The sequence below is a fragment of the Eucyclogobius newberryi genome, unplaced genomic scaffold (assembly GCF_026437365.1).
Source record: "Eucyclogobius newberryi isolate DKJ021-1_F unplaced genomic scaffold, fEucNew1.0.hap1 SCAF_19, whole genome shotgun sequence".
In the NCBI taxonomy this organism is placed as follows: Eukaryota; Metazoa; Chordata; class Actinopteri; order Gobiiformes; family Gobiidae; genus Eucyclogobius; species Eucyclogobius newberryi.
In genome coordinates, this window is record NW_027315823.1 from 18,231,599 (window position 1) to 18,253,663 (window position 22,065).

At 40.8% G+C, this 22,065-nt stretch overlaps 1 protein-coding gene across 1 annotated transcript in view; it reads left to right on the forward strand.

Moving 5' to 3' along the window:
• Positions 1-22,065, forward strand: part of LOC140365514 (cadherin-4-like) — a 292,800-nt gene that overhangs the window by 253,470 nt on the left and 17,265 nt on the right. Inside the window, 2 exon segments of the mRNA XM_072451987.1 lie at positions 9,333-9,505; positions 19,994-20,131. Of these exon segments, the coding sequence (XP_072308088.1) occupies positions 9,333-9,505; positions 19,994-20,131 (311 nt within the window).

Sequence of the window (22,065 nt, forward strand, 5' to 3'; positions counted from 1 at the left end):
GATTCCAAAACATGTTTCATCTTGACAAAATCAGGTCTCACAGAGATTGAACTGTAAAAAAGCGATTCATATCGTATGAGATCTTCACCATCTTCAGGCCGTGTCATTATCAGATTCCACCGAACACAGAGACACACACAAGAGCTGAATGCGCAATGTCTCAACTCTTGTTCTAACAATCAAACCCCGAGGACTTGTGTTTGTCTTCACATATTGTTCCGACTCCAAACTTAAACCTCAGGGGGATTTGTAAACAATATAGAAAAAGGCTTGAGTTTTGCTCTGCGAGACGCTGGCCATGTTCCTCAGTGAAGCGTGAGTGCAGCAAAAGCTCTAATTAGCCAGGGCGACCAGACAGACTTTTTCCTTTCACTTTATTTTTTATCTTTTGGCTCAATGCACTTTACAATATACATCGAATACCAATTACTGATTGATCATGTTGAGTTTTATTGCTGTGCTTTTTGCAGGAATGCAACACTTTTTTGCTATTTTGAGTCTTCATAAAAATGTATTGATTTTAATCAATCTGCCAGTCAACAATAGTGACTGGCAGATTCATCATCAAGTCAGTGTTACACTACAACATGTCTTCCTTTTTAATATATTTTCATATTTAATGTGTGGTAGTTGCACCCCTAATATAGAAGTGAATTAAAAAGTGATGGTGTTTAGGGCCTGTTATCGTGGATGTTGTATAGACCTTCTGTTATAGCCACAAGCTGAAGCAGCAGATATTAATTTACAAGTCCTAAAACCAAACTAAATTAAATATAATTCATTGTTAGACTTGACTGGCTCACATCCTACCTCACCAACAGGCAAGAGTTCATTTCCCTCTCCGGTCACTCATCCACCCTCTCCCCAGTAACGCAGGGGTCCCCCAGGGCTCAGTCCTCGGCCCCCTCCTCTTCATCTGCTACATCTTCCCCCTTGGTCACATCCTCCGCCAACTCAACCTGGACTTTCACTGCTACGCTGACGACACCCAGATATACCTCACCACCAAATCCACCCAAAACCCTCCCCTCAGCCACATCGAAACCTGCATCTCTACAATAAAATCATGGCTCACTCTCAACTTCCTCAAACTGAACAGTGACAAAACAGAGCTCCTCCTCATTGGCACCAAATCCACTCTCAATAAAACTGGTCCCTTTTCACTCAGCATCGACACCTCGACCATCACCCCCTCTACCCTGGTACGCAATCTCGGTGTCATCATGGACCCCACCCTCTCCTTCACTCCCCATGTCAGCCACATCGTCAAGACCTCATACTTCCACCTCCGCCGCATCGCCAAAATCCGACACTGCCTCACCCTCCCCGCTGCTGAATCCCTCATCCATGCCTTCATCTCCTCCCGCCTTGACTACTGCAACTCCCTCCTCACTGGCATCTCCTCCCATTCCCTCCATAGACTCCAAATGGTCCAAAACTCCGCTGCCCGCCTCCTCACCCACACCCGGTCCCGTGATCACATCACTCCCGTTCTCCGCTCTCTCCACTGGCTCCCCATCAAGCAGCGCATAAACTTTAAAATACTCCTCCTCACCTTCAAAGCTCTTCACCACCTTGCCCCCCCCTACCTGTCTGACCTCCTCATCCCCCACCGCCCCTCCCGAGCTCTCCGATCCTCCTCCTCTCTCACCCTGGCTGCACCAACATCCCGACTCAAAACTTTTGGCGACAGAGCATTCTCCCGAACAGCACCCCGACTCTGGAACTCCCTCCCCCAACCTGTCCGCCACTCTCCCTCACTCACAACATTCAAATCCCGCCTAAAAACATACCTCTTCACCCAAGCCTATGACCTCCCCCTCCCCTAGCCTCCTCTACCCCATTGCCTACTCTTCTACCCCCTGTTACATCCCCATCTTTTTCTCTCTACTTCTTCTGTCTTGTTCATTTTATCTGCATATTAATGTGTATTGTACGTGTTGTCCCCCCCTGTCTGTAAATACCCCCCCTTTTTTTATTATGTTCAGCGTCTTTGGGTCACTGAAAAGCGCTATATAAATAAAAGTTATTATTATTATTATTATTATTATTATTATTATTATTATTATTATTATTATTATTATTATTATTATTATTAGAAACAGTGACTGTAGAACCGCAAAAACCAAAATCCACAAAAACACAAATTGCCTCGGGACAATACACATTTCACAGCTTTCCACCCCATTCTTAGCAGTAACAGAGTGTGACCCTGGTTCTCCTAATCTCCATCACCTCCATGGCAGTTGGTGCTCGTCCCACACTGATCAGACGTGTCAGAGTATCACAGGCTTCAGATCCACATATCAAAGAGCTTGTGAAGTCGTACAGCACAGGACTGCGTTACACTGTTAACGGCATCAAACACGCCTCCAGGGACAGTTCTTATCACGCACATCCAACGGTTAGTCACCACCAGCTTGTAGTATTGTTCTCTGATAGAAATACAGACAGACACATTGAAGTATGTTCCTGCGAAACCTAATGCAGCATTTATGAGGTCTAGCCGCAATAAGTTGCTAAATATGTATTAAAGGGTTAGTTTTAGGTCTGATCTGAATGATTGCAAAGAGTATCATGAGCAAAACTTTTCTTGCCTATTCCAGATTTACAATTTATTCCACCCGCCACTTAATTGTAATACATATTCTCACAGCTTATTCTTGATTAAGGTAAAGTTTATCAAGAGTTGTAAATTTTCATCCTATTTGTTACCAGGGTAAATTGTGAGAGAAAAATAGAAAAGATGATGAGAAAAGACCATAGTTCAGAGAAATGACATGCAGAAGTAATATCTAGCCGTACAAAAACAAAACAAATTCATACTATAAAACAGAGAGGTTTTGGTTAGATCCAAACATCAAAAGTGCAGTGTCTTTGGGACTTTACAGTCTGCAGGGGTCTTTCAAAACTGATCTAAAGTACGGTTCTTGTGGACAAAGCAGAGCTACTAGCTTATTAGGTAAGTAATTCATTATATCACATATACTTACATGTATTTTATATCCCTGATTGTATGAACAATATTCAGCAATGGCAGGACATTTGTCATGAAATTACTAAATTTAAATGTGTTATCTGCCTTTTTCAGTGCACCCATAACCATGCACAAACAATACTGAGTCTTGTAGAGTGGCAGCTTCCTTACTGCAGTCTTGTAAATGTACAAAGACATAGTTATTGTTCTGAAACATAATTACTCTTGCTCCTGTTTCACAATGTAAACACATTAGTCTCCAGTGCTTGGTACGCAGTGCTTTTGTTCACTACTATTGTCTATAGTTCAATCAGACTGCCTATGCAGCATGCTGCAAGTAAACCCACAGGAAAAACTTTACTCGCACAACAAAGATAACATACACAATAATGCACAAAAGGACGTACGAGCAGCCGGCCTAACTCTGCTTCAGCTCCAATTTATCTATGAGGTCTATAGAGGGAGGGTTGTAGCTCTTACCGGTTTAAAAATGATCTACAATCGTAACTGAATCTGGGTTTGCAGTCTTTAACCTGCAGCCTGAGGACATACACAGGTTTTAACCTCCAGAATTCCCTGACTGAGCTGCAGAGGCTGCACTGATTCATGACTGTGAAGGCTTTAGTTAGTGATCATTCAGATGATCGACTTTCACCAAACTACAACCGAACACAGAACTGAGTTCCAAGACTGTCTAGACTTAAATTGTTGCTGGATGGACTTTTTAATTATTTAAAATTTGCCTACATTACTTAATTGTATTTTTAAATATTAATCTTAATATTAATATTAATTACTGTGAAATTCATGTGCAATCTATGTGTCGTCGTGACACATATTCATGTGCAATTACTGTCGTGATCACATGCAATGGTATTTATGTATTTATTTATTTGTCTATGGGAGTTTTTGTTTATAGGAGATCTTCTACTGAAAGTGTTTTTCAGACTTCCTATTCTTTTCTTCTGTATCTACCTCTGTATCTACCTGTGTTGCACCAATGAAATTTCCCCATGTGGGACAATAAAGGATTATCTTATCTTATCTTAAATACTTCAGAATAAACAAGAGCTTCTCAAAGTGTGGGGCGCACCCGACACAGCCCTGCCAAGGAATATGCGTACATTACGCGTGGCAGACGTGTTTCGACCAACAAAAATGCCCTGTGCCAACACGGGGTCTCTAAACACAAGAAAGCAGTGGAAGAGTGGGTCATCCTGCCTCTGTGGCCCTCGCACACTGGTTTAGAACGAGTCATGGCTTTGACCTCGGTCCTGCTTAGCTAAGTATCCTTAGCTACACTTTTGTCTGTACGACCCGCACTTTAGCCTGTTCTGAATTGTGATGAACATTGTGTGTTCCTAAGACACTGAGTCTACCAGACATGCCCTTTAAACCGCAGTGAGGGTGCTGCCACTCACTGGGATGTGGCCCACAGAATGGTCCAATAGAATAAAAGCACCAGGTCTCTGACTAAGACTGACCTGGTTGAACCTTTATGATTTACTCACCTGTCGACTGTTAACCTTTGCGTAACATCCCACAGCTCACCTTACTAGTTGAGCAGGAACACATTGTATAAAGGAAAAACACCGAGGTGGGTGTATCTAAAAAGTTTTTCATAACTTCAAAAGAAGAGGAAATATTCAATTCATTTAATTAACAATTAATACATTTGTTTGAGCATTAAAAAGTGACATTCAATACAAAGTGGAGACATTCTAAACCACTGTTTCTCAAACTTAGGGTCGTGACCAACACGTAGGTGACCCGCACATAGAGCACAAGGCCTAAGGGATCATCTCAAAATGGGTTGGAGCTGAAAAGACGTAATATTTTTCGTCTTGGAGGCGCCGTGGACCATGTGGATTGAGTAAACAAACATGTGCGACAGGTGACATTATTTGGAGAGTTCATAACTTCTACTGATAAACATACCAAAGGATGTTCGGTGAGCAGGGTCTATCAAGCTACTATCGTTTTATCAAAAACGATAGTAGCTTGTAAAATAAAGTCCTTAGACTCTCCTTGTCAGCAAGGAAAAACTACAAAAGCCTTTGGGAGAAAGTAGAGACCTCGGGGAGAGACCTCGGGAGAGACCTCGTGGAGAGACCTCATGGAGAGACCTCGTGGAGAGCCCTCGTGGAGAGACTTCGGGGAGAGACCCCGAGACCTCGGGGAAAGACCTCGGGGAGAGACCTCAGAGAGAGACCTGGGGGAGAGACCTGGGGGAGAGACCTGGGGGAGAGACCTGGGGGAGAGACCTCGGGGAGAGACCTGGGGGAGAGACCTGGGGGAGAGACCTGGGGGAGAGACCTCGGGGAGAGACCTCGGGGAGAGACCTGGGGGAGAGACCTGGGGGAGAGACCTGGGGGAGAGACCTCGGGGAGAGACCTGGGGGAGAGACCTCGGGGAGAGACCTCGGGGAGAGACCTCGAGGAGAGACCTGGGGAGAGACCTGGGGGAGAGACCTCGGGGAGAGACCTGGGGGAGAGACCTCGAGGAGAGACCTGGGGAGAGACCTCGAGGAGAGACCTGGGGAGAGACCTCGGGAGAGACCTCGGGGAGAGACCTGGGGGAGAGACCTCGAGGAGAGACCTGGGGAGAGACCTCGGGAGAGACCTCGGGGAGAGACCTGGGGGAGAGACCTCGGGGAGAGACCTGGGGGAGAGACCTCGAGGAGAGACCTGGGGAGAGACCTCGGGGAGAGACCTCGGGAGAGACCTGGGGGAGAGACCTCGGGAGAGACCTCGGGGAGAGACCTCGAGGAGAGACCTGGGGAGAGACCTCGGGGAGAGACCTCGGGAGAGACCTGGGGGAGAGCCACAGTGAAGGAGAGATCCGACTCCCACAGACGGACAGGCTGACGGGCTTCAATTTGCAGATAGACTCTGGAGGCAGCAAAAAATGCTGTCAACAAAGAAGAATACAATAAAATACATTAAATGTGCATTATTTACGGTGACATTTATAAGTGAAGCGACCTTAACAGTCCCGCCCATTTTGAAATTCACCGTGGTTACAAAAATATATTTAATTTGCGGAGACTAAGCAGTTACGTGGTAACTAATGTCCATGATGCAGTTGTTTTCAGTCTAAAAAACACATGTAAACTTAAAATTCAATGTTTTCATAACTTAGAGGTTTATAAAGTTTAAGAAACAGATTTTAATTTAAATTATAGTTCTTATTCCAATTACTTACCACGGAGCTGATGACAGCTTAAGACAGTTTAAGAATAACATACAGCAGTGAGGGTGTGCGCCGTTCAGCAGCCAGAAGGCAGCAGCCAAAATACAGTTTTAAAAATATGACTTGGTGAACTAAAGTAGTTCTCCAAAAACTATTTATGTAAAATCTGTTTATTTATTTTGAGGGTATAGTGGCCTATGTAACCCCAAGTACATCAGACAGAATAATAAATTGTTCCACGGGCTTTCACTTTTGAGCTACCATACATTTAGTTGAAAGTATTTTTGCTGTAAATTCAGCCATTTCATATTCAGTTTTTTCAGCACTTCCTTCCTGATGCCTACTGGTGCATCTGACCTAATTGGAAAGCATTTGTTGACTGTAGCAGCGTAGCGTTTGGATCGCCGACAGCTCCCACCAGTCAGCTGTCGTCTGAGCCACATTTTCAGCTCCAGAGGTTTCGGTGGAAAAGCAATGAGGATTTGGAATTAGAGATACAATTTGAGGCATATTAAACAGGCTTTGAGATGAACCCTTTCTCTCTGGCCTATTATCTAATCATGGAACTGCAATTTCTCTGATTATTTCTTTTCTTGTTTTTTGAGTTTGAGTAGTTTTGAAATAGAAAAAAGAGACTTCTATCAGCCCATCCAAGCTCACAGGGAGGATGGTGCCAGCGAGACCTCATTATGGCAATAGAGACGCCTGAATGTGACAATGTTCACGAGGAAACCAATGATCATAAGTCATACGTTCTGAATGAAAATGGCCCTGTCTCCTAATGCATGCACGCTGACTGTAATCCACTGTGCAGCTGTATCCTGTGCGAAGACGGCAACTGTTAAAAATGTCGGTTGCACTGGGAATAGAAGGGACTCTATTCTCATATAGGCCGCCCCGGCGGTAATCTCTGCTATTTCACTTGGTCTTGACCCGGGGTATTGACAGGTGAAAAATGCAGAGAATTCAGTTATGACTTTATTCACACATGCCAAGTAAATTCCTGTGTCGGGGTGCTCGTGTCTTTACAAAGACAGCTATAGTTAATGGTAAAAGATATTCCTCCACGTCATCAAACGCAAAGGTCGGCTCTTCTTGCTGCCCCTCATTTAAGAGCGTTAAGGCTGCACTGTGCGGGGAGTTGACATATTCGCGTGGTCACAGCAGTGTTCTGTAAATGGCCGACTGATGGAGAGTGACATTTTCACACGGCTTTCGGAGACTGGGCAATCTCTCCTCTTTCCAATACAAAGTGCTCCTAATTGACCACACGCATTAGTGAGCCGCGCTGACAAACTCTGCAAATCAATAGTGCCGCTGACACCGGAGCAAGCGCACTTTGTTCTGGTTCTGCAATGTATTGGACTAAAAAACTGATCTGTAATAACTAATGTCTTGGCTGTTTGTGTGTGCTCTAGCCACAGTTGTTTACATAGTTATTTTACACTTTCCTGTAATCACATATAGCCTCGTCTTGTCACAATATGCGCTTACTTATTATACTTAAATATGTTCAGTTATATTCGTTTTGTTGGAAACCAAAGTTTCTGGAGTTGTAGTATAAATTACTTCTTTGTTTGTTCATTTCATACTTGCATATGACACAAATTACTTCAACACAGATTCGCACATAGAGAAAATATCCCTGGTTTGAAAGGGAAATGGTGGAAGCTTTCGTTTTTTATAAATCCAACAATAGTACAATACCGACAATATTCAACAACATACAACACTCTTTTCATTACTTTTTCATCACCTCTTTTTAAAACATTAGTTTGAACTTTATAAGATTCAAACCATTATTCATTTCCTCAGTTTGCCCATTCCACAAAGTGATTCCTCATACTGAAATACAGAGATTTTTAGGAACAGTAGTTTTAAGAAATAGCTGCTTTATCCACTAAAGTGAACTTTGTAGAGAATTGCTCTTTTCTGGAGAGTAATTAGAGGCAAAAAGTTCATCCCAAACTTCTCATTAATAATTAAAATATGACATAATAAATGAATGATATTGTAAAAGTAATGTATTTAGAGAAAGTTCATGAGTGCATTTCTTCATGACACCAACACATTCAGCAACTTTTGAATAGAAATAACTTATGTAGGGTTTCCAGGTAATTTGTTGACATAAAGCTACACTCAAAAACACATGTTGTTGATTCTTTTAATAATTTTACCATCAATATTTAATTATCAGATTTCCAAATAACATAAGTTTCTTCAAATGTGATAATCATTTAATATACATAAACCTGTTTTAATTGTGTCATCTGCAAAGAGTACAAACTAAACACATGACGTTTATCTAAAAAGACTAAGGTAATTCAAGACATTTTTAAACAATTATTTTATTGTTTTAATAAAATGCTAACTCCAAATATAGAAACTAATGGAAGTCTGGATGCACATATACGTAAGCTATTAAATATGATTTCATTTTTATTTTCATTATTATACTATTATACACATACTCCTTATATCCCTCTTAAACATCTTGATGATCTGTATGTGGATCCAAACCCCTTCTACTCACTCTGCCAGAACCTTTGAGCTGTCTGCCTTGATGGCCATTATTTATCTGTGATTTTAAGACAAAAAGGAGAGCGCACAGGAGCGCTGCGCTCTGAAGGTTGAAATAATGGCTGGTGAAAATGGCACAGGAATGCTCATTACCAAATGCGACTTGAAAATCTCTGAAAGTCTTTTCTCCACGCAGCAGAAAAGATAGCTGAAAGGCCATCTGAGAATTTAGAACTTTAAAGTATGTCTTTAAAACTTTAAACCAAAGACACGTCACTGTAGTTTGATTAAAAGAAAAGGCTATTAACACACTCTGAATCTGGTGAAACTAAGATTTTGAATTGTTTGAGTGGAAGACCATCTATGTATTTTATATGGGGTGATTTTCTGCAGTGTGATTCCAGCTACACCTTTTGGTCTGAACTCAAACGTTCTTGTTTGGTTTAAACCCAAGTCTCTGCTTTGTGGTCAGAAAAAAGAGGCAGCCTCAACAAAGTGCTTTTAACAACATTTATCTCAAACAAGGCCTTTTTGTCATGACAAATGTGTGACAACCCCAGGTAAAGTCAGGTGTGAAAACAAAAGTTTAGGACCAAATGTTATGAAAGAACATAGAACAAATTCTTCTCTGCTCTGTCCACAGGCTCGTCCGTGATGCAGGTAACAGCCAGTGACGCTGACGACTCCACCACAGCCAATGGCATGGTCCGCTACCGCATCCTGTCCCAGAGCCCCCACAGCCCCATCCCAAACATGTTCACCATCAACAGTGAGACGGGGGACATCGTGACGGTGGCAGCCGGCCTGGACAGAGAGGTCAGTTAGATTTAAAGCATTGTTTTGGTTTTCTATTTTCTGGACAATTTAAAGCAAAAAAGGTTTAATGTATACTATGGTTTACAAAAAGTGCAGAAATGTACAATTTACAAGGAAACAATCAGAGCCAAATATTCAACATTTTAGAACCACCACCAAATAGAAACTTATTTTTGCTTGACCTCTAACATATTCTCCAGATTTCTGTTTGATACTGGGCAAAGACAAAAGAGTTTTAGTGTTTTTTTTTTTTTTGCTGATGTGTCATTTGGTTGCTCTTTCCACCTGGAAAACTTATTCCAGTTATTTTACTTTTAGATTGGTTCTCTGTTTCATAATATACTGTAGATCTTGTTTCAAATTGCATTCCCTAATTTCATAAATCAAAATGCATTTAATTAACAGGATTTTTTTTTTGGTCAAAGTTATTAAAAGACGCTCCCACAGTCAATTTGTTCCAACAGTTTTCTCAAGAGCCAGCAAATTAATTAGTCCATAAATAATCCTCTTTCCACCAATCAACTAAAGCTGGACAATCCATGCTCAATAACAAGTGCGTATTCTTTTAATTACAACAAACACGGTGCATCATTTTCATTTCAAGCTGTTAATATCTGATGCTGGCCATATCAAATGCAATTGTTTATGATTTTTTGGGCTTGTGAGCTTAAATGGAGCAGGGTGGACATTCAGCAAATTAAAGAGAGAGAAGAGAAGAGATAAAAGAGAATTAAAACTCACTCAAAACATATGTGCCGCTTCTTAGACCACTCAACCACCGGACAGCACCTGTTATTATTGTAACCGTGTTGTTATTCTGGTGTACCGCTCTACATTGGTGCTTTTTATCATGTATTTATTTCAACATTTATTTCAACACTTAAATCTTTGTTTGATCGCGCATGTTCTCATATTTATTTGTTATAAATCTGCTATTACCTCTGACCCCATTAATATTACGAAGACTACAATTATTTTGAAGTAACAAAGCACTTCGCTAAGTAGGATGTATGTTTACTGTACCCACCTCTCTGTGCTGTGCTGTTTGTAAGCGCGTACATGTGGGCTGGTTCCCATCCCACTCGGAGCATATGTGGACCGTGTATTTTCCAGCTCGTATACTCCACTAATAAGCAAGGTCATGCAGGGTCAGCATTTGTTGATTCCCAGCTGCATCAGATGACTCTGGGTTGTAATGTTTTATGGCACGTTGCAAGTTGGCCAACCTACAGTCAGAATAAACCCAGAAGTAGTTCATCTCGCCGCTGGAAATAATGTCAGACTGCTTGCACAAAGAGGCGTTTTCTTATTTGGTAGCATTTTTTTGCTAGCATTAGGTTTCTCAATGGCCCAAATGATTAATATTACTCACAGTTTTTAATTCAAAACACTCAAAAGTGTTAAAACTATTAACTAAACTGGGACTAAAACAGGGTTAAACGTAAAATAAAATGTTTTTAAAAAGTAAACTATGACAAGATCTGATCCTAAAACTATCATATCTATCATATCCATAACTATCATCTTTCCTAAGCCTAAACAATACACGCTTTTAATCATTATCATTCACAACAGAAGTGAAATCGGCAAATTTCTTCCACCAAAGTCTGAACTCTGAACTGGCTTTTAATGACAGATGACCTCTCAATTAAAACAATATCATTGACAATTAGAAATGACTGAAGTCAATTAATATTGCTCAGCCCTAGTGTGACGTCGCATGGCTCTCGAAATGCAGTGGCAGAGTTTAACCAGAGTTGGCAGTAGATGCTCCTTTTCAGTTTGAGACCACAACACTGCAAATGTACCTAGTTTGCACTATATTAGCAGAAGACTGACTCACTGGTAAAAGCAGAGAAAGCTCCTAAAATGCCATTTATACAGTTACGTTGCATAAAAGTTGATTAACTTTAAACATGTTATATTTAGTGTCTACCACCTGCTTGTCTTCATTGAGATAACATTGCTTGACCTGAATTAATCCACAATATTGCATTATACTTACATCGCCATGAAGTCAAGCCTTTGATGCCACCTGACCAAGTTAAAGGTCCAATCACAGGAGAGGTAACTGTAAGTGCATGTATGTTTGAGCAATAAAAACACAACACAAGTGAATAATGCAAAATAGATAAGTTAATGCCATATCCACATATCACATACACACACACACACACACAGACACACACACACACACACACACACACACACTTCTATTCCCCACACAATCCTTTTGTATTCAACCTGCTCTGGAGAGGAGCCCACATACTGTAAGTGTGTTGGGTGCCGGGCCGTTGAAGAGAGCAGGGGACAGCTCATTAATCTGGAAGACAGAGCCAGCCTGGTCCCACCTGCCTCTGATCGTTCCGCTAAAACTGGGGCACACCTGGGAGCTCACCCACCTGCAGCTGTGCACACACACACACACACATTTATATACACACACCTACACACATATGCACACAAAAACATATGTTGAGTTTCCTCGCTTTGTGGGGAAATTACGTAGACTTACATTCATTTCCTGCAGACAGATTCTAACCGTGAAGTGCATTTGAAAGGTTAGACAACTAATTTCAACAAAACATACTTAACACAATTATATTTTAAAGGAGGTATGGACGATTTTTCGGCGATTTGAGAACGCAGGCGGAAGTGCGCATGCGCACTCCCCCGTGTGGACTGATACAACACACACGTGCGTTTGTTTATTAGCGCAACGGAGCGCATCGCATCTCTCGTCTCCTGTAGATTTCTGTCCACTTCTGCATCAGCTCGAACTGTCTTTCTTCGTCTTCATTTTGCCCCGTACACTGAGGGAACTATATTATGATAGATCCATGCTCTTAGGCACGCGGAAACGTGGGGACGAGCCTGACGCGGCTGCAGGTGAGCGATAGGTGCGTTTTATGATTGATACGTGGCAGGACAAATGATTTATCCACGCCACAAGGAAATATGATAAAAAAAAATTGCTGAAAAAGTGCTGAAAGTTTTTACAAAAAATCCTGTTTGAATGTTCAATAATTTTCCTTGGTTGGACATGAGCAGCAGATGTGGCATACGTAGAGTCTTAGCGCTGTAAACAAGAGCCAAAACTATTAGTATTTTTGACATTATATATATTTGATATTCTTAAAAAAAAATTTAAACAGTCGGAAAAAATATATATATAATTGTCTCTGCATTTAGAATGGAATTTTATGCATTCCATCCATTTTCTACCGCTTGTTCCCTTTCGGGGTCGCGGGTGACTGGAGCCTATCCCAGTGACTTCGGGCCTTAGGCGGGGTACACCCTGGACAGTGGCCAACTGTGATAAAATGTAAATATATGATTATATTTGTGTGTTAAAAGTTATCTGCATCATTAGCCTGGGGGGAGGGAAAGGCATGTATTTCTAATAACATGTGTGAAGCTGTTGTAGAAGCAGCCGTGAGGAATGTTCCTCCCATCCTGGGGACCAGATGGGTAGAACATTCACCAAGGTTTTTATCTCTAAAGATAATACCAAAGAGTCGTAAAAGACAAGTGCCTTAATGTGAAGCTGACCAATGAGAAATGTGACCCGCCTCCTCTTTTCTATGTGTGATTTTAATAAAATGACTTGTAAGAGGGAGGAACGCTGAGAGTGATTTTGGAAAGTCGTTCAGGTTGCTTACAACATCTTGACTCGGCTAAGCCTTCCTCTCCCTTGCAAGCCACACAAAAGACTGACGTTTCTGTGTCGTTTAATATTCTAAGTTGAATTATGTTCTCTGACTGTTAAGTAATAGCATTGATTCATGTGTAATTTCTTGACACCAACTCGTCGCAGGAATTTTATGTATTATATCTGAAATTTAAACTATGTTGCTGAACCAATACATCTCAAGTCCCCCATGAGGTTACGTCATACATGTATACAGATTTTAGTCCCCACAATGTGATAAATACCCTCACGCATACATGCAAATATGGCTCATGCTCCACAACCCTGTCTGAGAGGGCTGTCTGTTTTGTATCTTAAAATGTGCTACCCAAGAACTGTATAAACCAATAGTAATGCACTTCAGATTTAGGATTTAAAGTGGCTTAATAAAGTGGCTTTCCTTTGCATTGATGGGAGTTGACAAATATATGACGTCACAACATTCTGAACGTCCTGAAGCTCCTTAAACTTTATATTGTCTGTACAACTTCACCAGACATTGTTTTAGCCCGAGGCGTTTCCTGTTTTAAGGCAGATGTTGGTCTTTTCCAAATGGTGGCCTGTAGGTATTACTACATTACTTTATGTATTATAAGGCGTATTATATATGCTGTTAAAAGTAGGCGCACTGACTTCTAAATGTCTTTTTCCCCAAGTCAAGATGGTATTGTCGCTGGATTAGCAAAACATTAGGAAACAACCAAGACAAAAACCTTGGATTTTCTACCGCTCATTTTCTCATTCCGTCTTTTAGCTCATCTCACTGCAATTACAATATTCATGCACTAATTAAGAGGTGAGGCGGACCTGTGGTGTGGAGGAGACCGGTGGGTGTGCAGAGGTTATAGTCTGCTTGCATTTTCTTCTGACACCTCTGAATACCAATTACACTTTTTACCCACAGTCTGCCGAACAGTCTTCACCCGTCTCCCACCCAAGGGCTGCGACGTACACACCGCGCACACAAACAGCATTAAAGGGGACGTGTCTCGCTTCTGCATCAGGAGGCAGTATAATGTGTCAAGCAAGGCACGTTTTGAATTGTGTGTGGTGGAGTGGATGGCACATATGCCAGCTGTATAGAGTTCGAATCTCACTTCCGACAATGTGCTGCATGTCATTCCCCAGTCTCATTCCCATTGCACACGACACTGTCTTGTAAAATAAAACCTATCGGCCAAACTAATTATAATAACTTGTGCAGTGGCCCGCAGGCTAACGCAAACAGACAAGCAGACGTGTCCTTTTACCTGAGTAAGATATTTGACAGTGTATAACAATATTCTTATGAGTTAAACTTGAGGTTCCTCTTCCCACTGGTTCAAGGATGGGTCAAATGCAGAGAACCTAAGCCTAACCTTGACCTGCCTGCAAATAACCATTTGCATTTGAGCAGGATGTTACTTGTAAAGGCCTAAGTGAGAAAATCTTTACTTTATGTTATCAATATTATATGATTTGAATATTCTTGCTCTTTCAGATGTTATTTTCTGATTTTCATTTTTTTACTTACTTATGTTTTGCCCTATTTGCTTACATATTACACTTAAATACTCTTCCATTAGTTACATTAACCAGGCTTCAGCTTTATTTGACCCCTGCCCCATGACACCGGATCAAACACACATGCAGTAGTGGCACTGTAGTGTCTGCACCTCGATGTCTGTCGGAGCAGTTGTCTGAGGATGCAGCTGGTCCCCCTTGTCCCCCTTTGTCCCTTCTCCATTACTTCTCCAAGTGTCTCTGGCAGGCATCACACTTGTCTTTCATTAGCCCAGGCCAACTCCCATGAGGCACTGCACTGGAACGCTCCAATGGGTACAGGCTAAGACTCCAGCCAACTTGGCATTGACGAGCCATCGATTAGGACACGCTGCCTGGACTGTCTCAAGGACATGGGATAAAAACAGAATCCTGAATAGGGCTTGGGTTGTATTAGCTCAAAGATGTGTTTTTGGACGCGCTTGGAGAACATGAATGAGGTGTATTGATGATATTGTGGATGGAAGTAAACAGCATTTTGACATCTAGGCTATAGACATTATAGGTATAGGCATTTATCCACTCAGTGTTTCTCTAAAGTTGGGCTTACACTAGGCCATTTCTGATTTTTGACATGAATTTTACTTGGGCTCCTCCGTGTGTCTGTGTCGTGCAGTGAATGCAGGTTATGGGCTGCGATCACATGCTTAAAATGAACGCACAACTGCTGATCGCATGGTCAGACTTCAGGTGATATTTGTCATGAATTGTAGGGTAAAAGTGCTGCTGAAGCTGAGAGAACCACACGAACATGGTAAAATATAGCTGCATGAGGCAATAAACTCCTCTCTGAGGGGCTGAAGCAAAGCCAGAGATGCGGTAGTGAACGCCGGCACAACCTCCTCTGACCCGCTTCTGAACAAGTCAGTAAAGGTTTGTGGCAAAAGCTTCTGACTTAAACAAAGAGGTGCTAAAGTTAACTGTGCCAAAGGTTTGCTAACAGGTTTCATTGATGTTTAGGGAGTTAAAATGAGAAGATAGTGGGACCACAGACGTGTCCATAGCGCTGCACACGCCTTGATATTTTGTGCATTATTTAAGGTTTTGTTCTTCCAATTGAATTAACTTCAATTAGAAATCAATTATCTGTCCAGACTGTTACTTATACTTGAGTAATTCCCCATATAACTCCAACAATGTTCATGTTGTCTCCACAAACTGTTTTACACTTGAATAATATTATTTTGAAGTACCATTCGTCTTACTTTAGTACGTTTTTACCTTGCCCACCTTTGGCCATTGAGAGCAGCTGTTATGAAGTCGATCCTTCTTTTTTCTTTATGTCTTATGATAGAGGGCAAGTACAACTCCACACCATGTCAGGCTGAGCAGGCACCAAGCAGGCATGGAGAGCTTTTCATTTGTGACTCAGCTGTTATATTCACCAGGACAGGACAAGGCTGCTGGCGTAAATACAGAGGAGGATTTAATGAATATGTTCAGCTCACCCTTTTTTTTAACAGTGCAGAAGTCGCCTCTGTTATGTGTTCTCTTCGCACATTGACTGTTGACTGTATGTGAGCGACAATAAGTGAAGGGTAGAAAATGATGATGAAAGAAGAGATTGTTTGTAAATTTAAATTGTATTCATAAATTGTATTCATTGCAGTATTTATGGCCCATCACTCAAATGCTATATTTGTCTTTCTGGTGTACCACTCATATTGTTTTTGAATGGAATGATATCGGTCACATGATGGCTGCTGCAATTAATATAAATTAAGAGGGTGCCTTTTTTGCTTAAAGTTGCTGTATACACTGCAAATACACTGTATTTTCGATTACCGTATTTTCCAGACTATAAGTCGCACCAGCCAAAAAATGCATAATAGAGAAGAAAAAAACATATATAAGTTGCACTGGAGTATGAAATGCGGTGTATGAAAATAGAAGTGTGAAAATAACAAATAATATCACTGTTAAAATGGGTGAAAATAACAAATAATCACATAAGTCATTTCGGAGTATAAGTATAAATATAAGTATAAGTCGCACACTGGCCAAAACTATGAAATAAGGTGCAACTTATAGTCCGGAAAATACGGTATACATCACAGAAGAATAAAGTAGATCATCAGAATGGATTATTGAGCGTAATGAAGCACCAGAGAATACAGAATTACAAAAAAAATCCCTGTGTTTGAAGAAAAAACAACACTTTAACAATTGTGCATCCCCCTCAACAATCAACAACTCCTAGCATAGCCTTGGAGAAGCTTCTGCGAGTTATGAGCACACATTCCAAAATATGTTGTGCATAAAAGGAATTGCCCTTCGAAAAGATAAGCACAATATTTTAACCAGCCTCTGTAAAAAATAGCCATTTAGCGCTGCAAAAAGTACAACATCTATTCAATGCTGTGGGCACTGAGCAAAACTAAAGGGAAAGGCAGTCAGGGAGCTGCAGTAGGGAGCACATTAGGCAGGACAGATTGTAAGTGACAAGCTAACGACCGTGGCTGCTCGGACCCTGCCAGGACTCTTTGCCGTACACAAGCAAGTGCTACAGCCCATTTTGGCCCACAGTCTCGACAGGTCCAGTCAACCCGGCTGGGATTAATTCACTATATGACTTCATTGACTTGTTTGACATGTCTTTACCACTTATTCCTGCTCTTGTACCCTCAGTGGAGCGCACATCCATTGCTTAAAAATCACTTTCTGCATTGAGGCCCATTGTAACTGTCCTGTTTTTTGGCTTGACTTGTTCACTTGCAGAAAACATCGATGGCCTCAAGCTGTTTTTTCCCCCCTCTAAACTCTTGGACTGTAAAGCATCTAATTTTGAGAGGAAAACTGTGCAGGTGAAAGTAGACATGGTATTTTAGATCACATCTGGCTCTGGGTGAGTGAAGTAGGGTTGGAGAAGCTGTGTTTCTTCCAATTTTGGAGTCTAAGAACCTCATGATTTTTAATAGTTATTGTCCTTTACTGGTTAATGATTTGGGCTGTTAGGTATGACTGCTACTAGGGTTGATAAAAAAAAAAATACTAGCTACTAATTAGATACTAAAAGATAGATGTTTATAAAAACTAGATATGTTATGAACAAGAAAAACATTTCCTTTCATTGTTATAGAAAGAATAGACAGCTACTACTATACACCAGGGTTTCCATACCTTTCAGGCCAAGACCCCCAAAATAATAAAAAATAAACTCACCCACAGCCCCGACTGGAAAATGTACTAGTAATAGTAATCAGTTTGTTGAATCAGGTTAATGTTGTTTATTGTGTCATTTATTATGATTTCACTAAACATATACTGTATTAAACAAAGTAATTTATTAAATACAGCGTGTAAAATTATTCTTTGAAATCCCCTGGGAATCCTGACCCCACTTTGTGAACCACTGCACCAGCTACTGGCCTTAAGGATGGCTCCCTCCAAAGGTTCTTGGAATTTAAGCAATCCAGCATCTTTAGTCTGTCTCCAGATCTCTTAGAGCTTCTGATTATGTCACCCTGTGTTTTATAGTCCGTACACCTTCATTAGACATGTTTTCTGTTTGCCCAGAGATGCCAATTTTAGCTCATGGAAGTTTTTCTTCGACACATTCTGGTTAAGATGTCCATTTCTGTTGCAAACTTTATTATTCATGTGCTGAGGACTGTAGTGATGAAACATTTTAGAATTTTAGTCTTTGAAGGACTGAAGCATATCCTTTTAACTGGTCTTACAAAACATCTACGTCTGTCAGCTCTGCGTTTTGCAGATTGATGTAAAAAGCCTTGAAATGAGACTGCAGGGAAAAGCATTCATGCCTCTATCCGTCTATTTAGAGTGGTGCTGTATGAATGATATAATTATAAGTCGATTAAAGGCCAGTCTGCATTGACTTTTTATAATAAACATTTGAGTGTGTTGTTAACAGCCAGCATGCTTCTGCCTGGAGAGCCAGAAACAGAAAAGTCTGGTTGACAAAGAGATGTACACAGTGGTTGAGATTGAAGGCAGATATTATGAGCAACGTAGAACCAGATGAAAAGAGGTTCAGTGTGCGAGGGCACAATGAGCTGCCAGGAGAGAAAGGAGAGAGATGCTAAAGCAACAACTAAAGCCAATCAAAAAGCAAAAGCACAGGAAGGAATAGGTGCCTCTCCACCTGAAAGATCTGCTGGTGTCCTTGGTGTCTATTGACTGTACAGACGAGTGGAGAGTGTTTGCAGGTAGCAAACTCACAGTTGTATGAGGAAGTGACACTATTAAACTTCCATTTCAATGACAAAATGTGTTCTTTTTACTTTCTGTATAAAGTGATTTATTAGATATATTAAGATGAAGCATAGCATGGCTTATCAGACTATCATGAGTTTCTTTTAATGTGAATATTTTTAAGAATCTTTTGGTATAGTAGTGTTTTGAAGTGGCATGTACGCTTGTCTTAAATTCTACAATGGTCAAACTCACACAATCCATTTTTGACCCCCTAGGATAGTATCATCATTCATTTCATATTCACATATTAATAATGACTCATTATAATGCATTGTACATTGGGCAACTGCTTACCGGTGCCTCCATTGTGTGTAAACAGTAAAAAGACCTGTTGTGTTCGATGTACTGGATGCACTGAACGTTGGCCTGTCCTTGACACCAGTTCCCTGTGTTTCCGTGCCTCCCTAAACACAGACATAATAAGACGAGTGGATTAGGACCCAGTGAGAGGCTTACATTGTTAGCATGAATGAACACATAGACGCACTACAGTTGCACTGGATTAAGCTGCGTCCAAAGTGTCGGGATAAAAGCTGCAAGATAAAACAATCAAGGACATCATTGCTTATCCAACCACCGCAACAACATTGTGAGGGAGGCATCAGTTGATTATTTTTTTTCAAGCTAACAAGTCAAAATGTTATTAGGATCTGCTTGTATGTACAGATAAACCATTATATATTTATTGTCTTTTTAGTATTGTTTTGGGCGAGGTAGTTTCTCTTCACTACAACTGGACTTAATAAGGCCTGTTAAGGCTGTTAAGACTTGCCTGAGATGCATCATTAGGACTTATTTCTGTTCAGATGAGTTATGCGGGAAGACATCAGAAAAGACCGTTTTTAGTGATAATGAATGAATTTACAAAGACTTTATAAAGATTTTTGTCCCACTGCAGTTTTCCATCTTTGTGTTGCTACTCACTGTGTCTGACGACATTTAATTACATTTTCAGATGAGAATCATTTCAAGTTGTTGCAAGGGTAATGCACATTCTACAATGCCTCAATGTATTTGTTTTTCTAATCTCTTCACAGAAAGTCTCCCAGTACACCATCATTGTGCAGGCCACAGACATGGAGGGAAATCTGAACTTTGGTTTATCGAACACAGCCACTGCTCTAATCTCCATCACAGACATCAACGACAACCCCCCGGAGCTTACTGTCAGAACTGTAAGTATTTTTACTCATTCATTTTTTGGTGTTAATAGTAAGAATATTGCAGACGTGCAGGAAATACTTTTTCTTTTTTAATGAACCCTAAATTAAAGGTGGTTCCTTTAAAGCAAAGTAACCTTCTCCTTCATGTGTAGGTGGTTAGAGCACTCTCAACATCACATAGACAAGTCTTTTCATATTATGGACAATGGGTTTCACAGTGGGTTTGAATGAGTGTTTTCAGATAATCTAGACAAGGTTTTAAAAACAACCGAGGAAAAAGTGAAATAGACATGATAGGTGAGAAGAAATAGGCTGTATGCCTTTAGATGAGTAAGAAGAACGACGACTAGGTTGGAGATGTAGAGATGTTTGGGACAGTGTGGTGGCTCCACAGGGCTCTGACTGCAGCTGACCTATTTCCCCACGTGACATGTGTGAGGGGATTTTCAAAGTTCAGTCTTTTATATGAAAGGTTTTTGGGAACTTCTTTAAAAATGTGTGTAGTGAGTGTGGCCAGTGAGTGTGGCCAGTGAGTGTGGCCAGTGAGTGTGGCCAGTGAGTGTGGCCAGTGAGTGTGGCCAGTGAGTGTGGCCAGTGAGAGTGGCCAGTGATTGTGGCTAGTGATTGTGGCCAGTGAGAGTGGCCAGTGATTGTGGCTAGTGAGTGTGAGTAGCGAGTGTGTGGGTAGCAAGTGGTCCGTATGATTTAATTTGATGGGCTGCAATGTCTTTTTCCAGTACAGTAGGCCTACACCTACAGTCACAAACGCTGGACTTTTTTTTATTGTTGATGCAAAGGTTCCAATTTTTCGTCATTCTAAAATTCATGGATATACTGGTTTTGGCATTATTTCATTTTCTTTTATTTTTGTTTTATTTTCTTATTTTATTTTGAGCATGAGTATGACATATGCTTTACAATAGTTACATATCAAACCCCAATATACAGGTCCACAAACAAGTTCATACAAAATCTGACATATATCATTTAAATGTCCACAATGTGTCCATGTTTCAAGTCAATGCTGATACTAATTACAGACAATATTAGCTCAAAATGGAGTGGGAAGAAAAAAAAACGTATAACCATTATAAACATGACATTTCCAGAATGTGGCATGGAGTGACAGTTCCATCAGTCAGACAGTCATTTCAATTCAATTCATTTTTGTAATGCCCAAAATTACAACAGCAGTTTCCTCGAAGGGCGACAGTGAAAAACAGATTAAACAATTTCCATAGGAAATTAGCAAATGTCCCTGCATCCCTTGTCCTTAGACCCTCCTTCTCGGCAAGTCAAATATGGGATCTTTAAATACTCTTTTTACGCATTTGGCACTTGTTGATGTGTTAATTAAGATATTTTAAATGTCGAAAGTAGACTTAACTTCAAGTGTTTTAGAAAGTAGAATTAGTGGAAAACAAGTTTAAGGAAGGTAGAGCCAGATCACAACACAACAAATATAAAAGAATATCATCATATTTAGATGAGGAGTCATGAACCGATGTTTGACCGTTTTATTGCAACGAAAAAAAACATTCAATTATTGTGCATAAAAACCATTGGTGGGAGGAGGCATGTGCCAGTTGTGCCAACAGAATAGGTGGAAATAACTGACAAGGTTAAGGTTAAGGTATATTTTATTGTCCGCGTGAGGAAATTATGTTTCAAATGCAGAGAACAAATTTTGTCCTCTGCATTTCACTCATCAAATGCCGATGGGGCATCCCCTCATCTCATCTCTGCAGTGCAGTGCCCCGGGACCCGTTTCCAGAGCTTTGTGATAGGCTCAGGACTCCCTTCACTGCCTTGTGTGTATAACAAACAATACTTTGGGACCAAGCTCCCAACCAAAATGCAACTAACCATGACAGGAGAGAGAGACAGGGCCACACAGCCCTGCTTTTGAAAGTTTATCTCCCTTCCAAGTCCGGCCCACATCACAC